The sequence below is a fragment of the Apium graveolens genome, chromosome 7 (genome assembly GCF_009905375.1).
Source record: "Apium graveolens cultivar Ventura chromosome 7, ASM990537v1, whole genome shotgun sequence".
In the NCBI taxonomy this organism is placed as follows: domain Eukaryota; kingdom Viridiplantae; phylum Streptophyta; class Magnoliopsida; order Apiales; family Apiaceae; genus Apium; species Apium graveolens.
The window spans coordinates 181,176,261-181,186,007 of NC_133653.1; the positions used below are offsets into that span (position 1 = coordinate 181,176,261).

The 9,747-nt window shown below is 34.4% G+C and overlaps 1 protein-coding gene across 1 annotated transcript; it reads left to right on the forward strand.

The window, feature by feature from the left end:
* The first annotated feature begins 3,377 nt into the window (after positions 1-3,377).
* LOC141675215 (mitochondrial phosphate carrier protein 1, mitochondrial) lies at positions 3,378-8,427 on the forward strand. Its single transcript, XM_074481926.1, has 6 exons — positions 3,378-3,751; positions 5,706-6,055; positions 6,139-6,182; positions 6,827-7,041; positions 7,132-7,256; positions 8,025-8,427. Exons 1-6 carry the CDS (start codon positions 3,605-3,607, stop codon positions 8,098-8,100), a joined length of 957 nt encoding a protein of 318 aa, XP_074338027.1. The 5' UTR covers positions 3,378-3,604; the 3' UTR covers positions 8,101-8,427.
* Positions 8,428-9,747: the final 1,320 nt, after the last annotated feature.

Consider the following 9,747-nt stretch of genomic DNA (forward strand, 5'->3'; position numbering starts at 1 on the left):
GGCAGCAGCTAGGCTCTGTGGTTCCTTTTTTATCAACTCTATAATATACCTTTTTGGTCCAGGTTCCTCCGGAATATGCTTAGTGCCTCCCGCTCATCTAAGTTTGAGATCTTATTGATTGCTTCCTGGAAACGCCTCATATAGGCTGAGAGAGTTTTGTTGTCATACTGGCGGATAATTTCGAGATGGCACATGTGCATCTCATGAGTCTTGTTTGCTCGGAACCTCTTGAAAAAGGATCCATGGAATCTTTCCAGTCGTGGATGCTTTGGGAGGGGATCCTGCTAAACCACCTCTGAGCCCCCCCCTAAAAGTCGATGTAAAGAACCTAGACTTTGTTAAATCATTGTAGTAGTATATCTGTGCAATTTGCTCGAAATAATTCAAGTGTTCTTCTGAGTCTCCCAATCCGTCAAATAAATTATATTATAATGCTTGAGGTTTCTCTGCCGGGGGATGGCCTCTAAAGAATGGCTAAAGGGTGTTAAAATTTCCCCAATCTCCATTCTAGAGTATTTCTCCATCTTTCTTTGAAGTTCATAAATCATATCTTTGAGGTCCTTCTGCCCCTCCTCGTCATCATCAGAAATGACCTCGGGGGTGGGGTCCCTCCGGGTCCTCTTGGTCTTGGACTTGGTTAGTAGTCTCTCCTCTTCTAACTGCATTCTTTTTTGAATCTTTAGCTCAAGCTTTGTTTCTTCTTCTCTTCTTATCTGTACTCTCATCTCTTCCAACCTCTTCTTCCTGGTTGTTTTTGTCTCTTTCTTACTTTGGTCTTTTTGATTTTTCTTCCCCTTAGCTCAGATCTGTAAAAAACAGATCTCCTAGATTGCTGAGAGTCTCCGGACTCTTCTTGATCATCCTCTTGTTCAAATTCTAGCTGAACCCGAGCTTGCTCTTCTCTGTAGAGCCTGATTGCTTCAACCAATTCATTGCTGGTTAGGTTGGCCATATGTTCTTCGGCCACTGGAACGTTGGTATACTTATATTGATTCAGCTCAATGAGGTTGCTCCTAGAGTGTGTCTCTGTCGGCCTTAGGGTCATGTGCCTGAGAATGGTCCTGGTCCTGGACCTGAGTACTTGCGGAGGGTTTTCCAGCTGTGTTTTTACCTGCCCTTGCCATTATCTCAAGTGTACAAATAAAAACTGACCAAGATTTGAAGCTAAAAATGTAGATCTAGGGTTACTTTTTAAAGATAACAAAAATTTTCCAGAACAATAGCAAACAAACTTTCTGGGTTTTGCTAGCAATATTACGGAATAAGTATAACGGGGTCTAAAACACGAAGACAATATGCAAGCTAAAGCAGATCTGGGTTTTAAAATAATCAAAAATATCTATATATAACACACACAAACGTGGCTCAAAAGCAAACGAAACTGGGTCCACACAAACGTGACCTAAAATGACGAGCACACACAAATGTGGCTTAAATAAACAACATTCATGGTTATGAGAGAGTATGGTTGTTTGGTTTCTTTCAGGTTAAAGAAATTGACTCTTTTAAGAGTTTGCTCATGAAGGTGAATCCAGGGGCACCGTGACCCAAGGATGGAGACCCCTCCTTCTAGCGCCAAATGATTACTCCAGATGGCGGGGCTGCTCCTTCCGACGCCGCGCCTGGACCTTCTTGCGGTGGATGAGGTGCAGCTACTAAGGGGTGTCTGTAAAACAACAACAAATGGGGGTTTGAGCCCCGTGGCGCCTCTGGTGTGAGATTAAGAACCCGTTTGGGGAAGACGAAGATAGATAGGAAAGGAAGGTGGATGTGTGTGTATATTTGTATGTAAGAGAGCGTAACCCCTAAACATTTTCCCTTTGGGGTATTTATAGCCCAAAGTTAGGGTTTCGGGGTTGGTACTTTCAGATCAGGGTCGTTCGTTACTGGAGGCAGAGGACGCCTGACTCGGATAGATCCCCTACGCGTATCCAGGTAAGTACCATCTTTGAGATGCACCAAAGGCGTGCCGACGCATGTCATGCTTGTCTCAGATGTTGGTTGTTGACGGATGTCATTGTCACGTGCCCATGCGCCCTTCCTTGGCAGGCTGTAGGATATGCCTGTGTTTGGGGGACCCCCTCGAGTCTGCTCTAGCTGGGTTGGATCCTAGATGGAAGGTGATCTTGCTCCTGGGTTGGGTCTGGGCCCGGATATCAACCTGAGCCTCTTGTTTGCTTCGGGTGAGGGGGTCTCAGTTCTTCAACTGAGCTGTTCTCACCCTAGACCTGAGTTGGGTCATAACCGGGTTGTTTATACCCTATCACTTAGAGCTCAATAAGAGTTTTTTCTCTAATACATTTTCATTCTTAGCTATTATTATATTTTTATATTTATCCCATAATTTTCTATATGTTTGACTTTTTTAATCAAATTGAACGCATGTATACTACAAACTAATTTTAAGAAAATAGTATACTGATAATGTGTAATTTACCTTACTTCTAACTATCGATTCACCTTTATACATGACTCACTCATTTTAATGAAATTGAGAGAGTTATTAGAATTAGTGATCTCGATTAAGTAATATATGATAAAGTAATAATTTCGCTTAAATAATAAATTTCAGGAATCCCAACTTAGGTTAATATTGTAAAATAATATTTTCGCTAAAAGTATAAGATAATAAAAATTAGAAAGTAATGGACCAAGTAATATGTGAAATAATAATTTCACACAAACATACACACACAAAATTTATTTTTTTAAATAAGAAAATATAGTACCTTGTTTCTTCATTCCACTCCAACCAATATTAATCTGTTCATTAATTTAATGTAAAACATAAATAATTCCTCATATATTTTGCTCGAGTTATCGCAAATAATTGTTTATTGTGTTTGTTTAAAATGCTTTTTTTAATGACACACTTAAGAAGATATTTTTGTCATTCGGGTTCGACAGTGTTCATTACCGACTAAATAATTACTTCATTCGTAATTGATTCCATAACCATATCATTCTCGCTTAAATAATTTATGAGAAACTCTACATCCGTCACATTTCTATATCGTAAATTAAAGATAGCTTTATTTAATTCTTCTACTCCTTCATTTAGTTCACCAAGTTCTTGTAATACGTAAACCATAATAATTCTATAAAATAATAAAATATTACTTTATCGATAAAATAATAAAATATTATTACTTCGATAAAGTAATAAATTCGGTAAATTAATAAAAAAATTTGGTCCCGAGTGAAAGAAGTTTAACTATATTTTACTTTTATGATTTATTTTTAATTTTTAATGTAACTGATTTTTTTATCACCTCATTATTACTATTATTTTTAAAAATCACCTTATGAGTCAGTATGACTTTATTTTTGGCTTAATCGAATGCCTAAATTGTAGAACAGAGATTATACATGGGCGTTGTAGACTTGGAGTTGGGGTCATGAAAAAAAGGAAGGGAGACGCGTTTAAACTAGGTTCAAGTAAAGACGTATGATTAATCTGCAACAAGTTGCGTGTAAACGTGGATTCATCTGCAGCAAGCAAACATGTAGGACTTGTTGAAAAAGCCAAACTAACAAAAGTACAAAACCCTAAACCCAAAAACAAACAAAATATATATACATACATACATTATACATACAATTGATGAAAGAGTCCGACGAACACAAACCGAGGAACCAGGAATGGAGGAGGATAGATTATTACAAGATATGTACATTGGGAGGAATGTTAAGTGCTGGAACTACTCATCTCCTCATCACTCCTCTTGATGTTCTTAAAGTTAATATGCAGGTATGTATGTGTATCAGATCATTTTGTTTGGTAATATTTGTTTAGTTCTGCATTTTAATGATCCGTTAGTAATTGATCCACATTTCGAGTTTTGTTAGAGGAATTATATTTTTAAAGTATTATGACATGATTTAGGCAATTTAATTCGGGTTTGATTGAATTTTTCGGAAACTGTTTTAAAAAATCAACACAGTTAAATGCCGTTTGAGCTGGACATATTTTTGGTTTCCGTAACTCAGTTTAATATTAAAATGTTATGCATAAATGTTTTGAGTTCTAGTAATGTGGTGTTGTAAGAATTGGCTTTGGGCAGCTTGTTGATCTCTGCCTTTCAAGTTTCATTCAGTATATATATGGACAATTAACTACGATAAAAAGGTTAAAAACTCTTTTACTTGGATATGTAATGACTAGACTTTGTATTACATTCCACAGACAATGAAGGAGAAGGAAAACCAATGAATATGAACAATATTGAGTTCAACTTTCAACTTCTAAGTATGTTAAAAATAATTTTATGGATCCTCAAATTGTAAGTTGTAATCTGATAAATGTTATTATGATAGAAAGAAAAATAGACATATAGGAACAAGTTAGAATTATTAACTGGTTTGAATAATCTTAAGAAGATTCAGGTTACAAGTAGACTTATTCGATAGACTGAAGCTGCTCATATTAAGTAAATGTAATTCTACTAGTACCGCAAGTAACTGTAACTGCTACTTTGTAATTCTATCATATCCAGAGAACATAAGTGACTGAAGCATCATACAGTGGAAACATACAGAGTAGCAATTCTATGAAAAATCTTGCATCCTATATATGTAGTATCTAGAAACAAGCTAGCATAGTTTTTAAAAGCTAAAAGCTTAAGGGGCCTCCCAGAGCTTAAGCACATAGTGAAGGTACCAAATTATTGAAGAGAAGCTCACTAAATAAATAAACACACACTCATATATGCAATGACTAAATAGTAAACATTAACACCATTTAGAAAAAATAATTACTTAGACAGCCAGGGTGGACTCTCTTTTTTTCAAAAGCACATTACAATCGCTTCACGTGGCCCTCTTAGCTCTCTTAGCTTGTTAAGTGGTGCTTGAAAGTGGATGTTTTTAAAAGCACAAAGTCAGCTTAACCAATCCTAAATTAAGTGAGGTAAACTTTTCACAACCATACAAGTTACAAACATATACTCACCTAACTAATGATGGTTTCTATAAACGTCAAGTGATTTTTCTAACATTACAATACAGCAGTTAATAAACGTGGAACGTGTAAATAAGGGGCTCCCATGTATTTACACCTTGCTGTGGACGAGGACTCTCTATAAATACTAAATGCTTAACATTATACTCCCTCTGTCCCAACCATTTCTTTACATTTTCTTTTTGGGATGTCTCATCCAATTCTTTAAATTTCAAAACTTACCAAAAATAGTCAATGGGTCCCACCACTTTCCCACTTTTTCTCCCTTTTCACACTACTTTTACTCCACTATCTCCATTTTATACATTAAAAATCAATGGGTCCCACTCCTTCATCCACTTTTCTTTCTCTTTTTCACTACTTTATACATATTTCTTAACCTCCGTGCCCAAACCAAACGTAAAGAATTGGTCGGGACGGAGGGAGTAATATTTAGGCGATATGCTAAGCATAAAATTAATAAAAATCTGATTTAACTAAATTACATTTTTCTCAGATGCGTCTTGCAAAGATTCAGACTTTAGGATGAAAACAACTACTGTAAAGCTACCCTGGAAGATACTTGTCACACTCAAAAACAGAAACCTATAATAAAACTTTATATGCTAATACATCATTACATGTCGAAATTGTTCAGCAACATGACACCTCGGCACAACAAAGAAAACTTTTTATATTTCTTGTCCAAGGCTTTAATCAACCATGTCTTGCTGAGTCTGGTCATCTGATCGTGTATATACTTTAGGTGAATCCAGTGAAGTACAATCGCATGACATCAAGTTTTAGTATACTTTGGAAAGAACAAGGCCCGTCTGCTTTTGGTAGAGGTTGGTCCAGCAAATTCTTTGGATATGGTATCCAAGGAGGTTTAAAATTTGGTCTCTATGAATATTTTAAAAGGTTTTACTCTGATGTGTTGGTGGAACATAATAGGAATGTCACATTCTTTCTGAGCAGTGCATCAGCACAATTAGTTGCTGATGTAGCTCTATGTCCATTTGAAGCCGTGAAAGTTTGTGTTCAAACACAGCCCACTTTTGCAAAGGGATTGGTTGACGGTTTTCCTAAACTGTATGCATCAAGAGGGATCTCTGGGTCAGCTTCCTAGCAACGTTTTATTTTCTTTGTTGTGTTTACTATCTTTATACAGAAATTATCCAATTCATATTTGCTTGCAGATTGTACAAAGGGCTTTTCCCACTTTGGGGTCGTAATCTTCCATGTAAGATCAGCACTATCTGCAAATCATGGTTTCACATGTCTAGTATAAATACTTCATACTTGTGCCTGGAAGCATTATACTCTGTTTTGGTTGTGGTCAGCATGACTAAAAAGCTAGAGTTGTGTAGGAAAGCATTTAAAATAAGATCTAAACTTTATAAGTGTGTTTTTATACTTCTATTCCGACAACTTCCTGGCAACATCTCTCCAGTACCTCAGGAGGAGAATAAAAAAGAGTCACTTCCTGGCAAAATGGGAAGTAATAATTAAAACTAATAATAGCTGGACTAAGTTGCAACGGGGAAGGAAAAGAATATGTAGGGTATGTAATGTGTGAGTCAGGCCTATTCAAGAATAATTTATTTTTCTTGCTGTACTTCTTCGTGTGAGAAACTACACATCATCCTTTCACTTCAACTTTGTTAATTCTTGTTCACATTTTTTTGCAACTTATAAATTTGGTAGAGTTATGTTTTTCTGAAGTCTACAATAAAAATTATGTGTTAAAAGAGTAAAAGTTTATTGTTTCTTCTCCGTAATCGACTCTAGGAAATAAGAACTTTGTATAATCATATAAGTATAGTCTTTTATACTTGCGGTGCTATTCTTATTTTAACAAATTTTCCCTGTAATCATGTTTGGCAGTCTCAATGATAATGTTCTCAACATTTGAGCATTCGGTGGATATGCTATATGGAAATGTTATACAAAGAAGAAAAGAAGATTGTTCACGGGCTCAGCAACTTGGCGTGACATCGTTAGCAGGTTTTGTTGCTGGTGCTGTTGGTACCGTAATATCTAATCCTGCAGATAATATAGTCTCCTCTCTCTATAACAAAAAGGCTGATAGTGTGCGACAGGTTTTGCTTTTTAACTAAGCACTCGCAATCATTTCTACCATAATTTATCTAGCATACAGGTTGCTGTACTAATTCTAAGGTGTCTTTCAGGCAATAAAGAACATTGGGTTTGCTAATTTGTTTACAAGAAGTCTTCCTGTACGGCTCACGATTGTAGGGCCAGTTGTGACTCTGCAATGGTTTCTCTATGATACTATTAAAGTACTCAGCGGACTGTAAGTGCATTTTTTTATATTTGTAACTGTTACTGTTGGTTAATAACTTCATATGCCAAATATGTGTCGGTTTTAATTTTTGGCATATTGTCCTCTGGGGTGCAGTAGTAATTGTAATTAGTCACTAAATCAGAAAAGGAATTTTCTTAAAATATAGACATTAGACACAATAAACATATTCTTTTGACAGATCTGCCCCTCTTGTTTCTCATCTAATAAATATAAAGGTCTTAGCTTAGTACTTGAATTAGTATTGACTAAAGAAGTTCCCCTCTTATCTTTCGTCCTGATTTCATTGTTGCCCTTTTATCTTGATAAAGTCTCATATCAATCCTCCAAGTCGCCAATTTGTAGCAATCTAGCCCTTTGGACATCTAATAATTTTAATGCATTACCATTGGTGTGACATTGTTCAAGGGCATGTTCACCTACTAATATTTCCACTGGAAACAATTATAAACGAATACTAATAACTTTATATAGTAACTTACTATGGGAACAAGCTGATGTTGATTGCCCCCTTGGCTGTCATGATTTCACAATTTGTTGAAGTTATAAAGTATAAACCGATGGATATGATTAATTACCGAATGTAGCTACTTCAGACTGTCTTTGTGTATTAATTCTTGATTGCTTCTACCTGATATTCAAGAATCTGGAAGAGTTTAAAAGTTTGTTGTTTGTCATACATCGAATGCAAAGTGTTTCTTCAACTCATTTTAGGGGTAATCTTTCCCAGTGAGATTTTGATTTTGACAACTTGTTCAGGCCTACGAGCGGAGGGCTTAACAGTCATGTAGAAGAAACTACCCAGCTCATGAGGAAACTTCAACAGATTGACTGACAATCTCTGTAGCAGAACCATGGAAGTCCATATACTGTATATGAAGAAACATGATAATAAATATAAGGTTCAGGCTGAGAGAACAGATGGCAAGTTACTCCGTCGATATCTTGATCATTAGAATTTTGTTTACAATTCTTTGGCCCTAGAAGATTACTACATTTATTTGTATGATTTGGCAATGTAGACAATAATTAGTAGAGAATGATCAGCCCTTTTGAGCAGTAATGGGGTTGGACTCCTGCAGAGATCTTACTCTGCAAACTCATTAGGAGTTGGGAAATAATTTAAAATGGCGCTGTATTCTCAGCTCAGTAGACGAGTTCATGGAATTTGCTTGTGTAGCCATTTGAATTTGAATATATTCTTTATTTGTATGCATATCAAAGTAAAAAACTATGCTACTTTACTGCCAGAAAATATAATTAAAGAGTAAAGTAACAGGAGTACCTTTCATTTGAATTAGCATATGGAGATCGGCGAGGAATTGTACAAGTTACATGCGACAAGCCTTATATGAACAAGAACAAGAACAAAAGTAGTAATCTTATATGTTCCACTCGGTTGCTTGTGGACCATTATGTTTGATGTTTTTTTGTTTTCTATTGAAAATTCGAATAAGAACTTGTTTTTCTGCTAATTGAATAAGAACTTGTTTTGTATAAAAGAAAAATGGTTAATTGTACTTTGCAACCTACTACTATGTTTTAAAAAAAAAATTGTACCAAAACTTTAAGAAATTCAGTTTACACCCTCATATTTCAAATTTGGGATTCATTATCCACCCCTTTTCAGAATTTTGTTGAATTGGGTAGGGGTAAAATCGGAAATTAAACAATATACTTAATCAAAATAAAATTTAGTTTGTTCACATATTATTAAAAATTGTATATTATTTTATAGCAACTATAAAATAATAAATTTTTAATTTTCAAATAACACTATTAATTTTACATTCGATTATCATTCTTTTAATATCAATTTCAAAATTTTTATTACTCTACTTAATTAAATTTAGTTATATAATCAAAATTAATTGTTAAAATATTTTTTTGTAGAATTACAAAATACTAGAATTAATAATATAAAATGAAATCAAAACTCAAATTACTATTCATATTAAAAATAAAAAACATACAATTTTGTATCAAAATTCAATTTTTAACATTATTTTAAAAGATATGAAATTAATTTACTTAATATTTTTGCTGGATTTCCGATTTTGCCCCTATTCAATTCAACAAAATTCTGGAAAGGGATGCATAATGAATCTCAAAGTTGAAGTATAGGGGTGCAAACTGAATTTTCCAAAGTTCTGGTACAAATTTGTTTTTGAAACATAATAATAGGGTGTAAAGTGCAATTTACTCAAAGAAAAAAGAACTAATAATAATCTGTTATTCTTTTTTTTTACAAGAGTCCAGTTATTACTGTCGAATAACTTTTTTTTTAGAAATTCTACAAATAAATAGCAAAATAATATATGTACGTGTAATTTGACTTCATTTAAATAGCAAAATAACATAAACTGTGTAATTTGACTCCATTTAGATACATCTCAACCTAAAAATCTGAAATTTTTGGTTGTTAATTAATTTTAGCATTTTTAGTTTTCTTTTTAGCATTTTTGTCAAAAATCTTGTAACT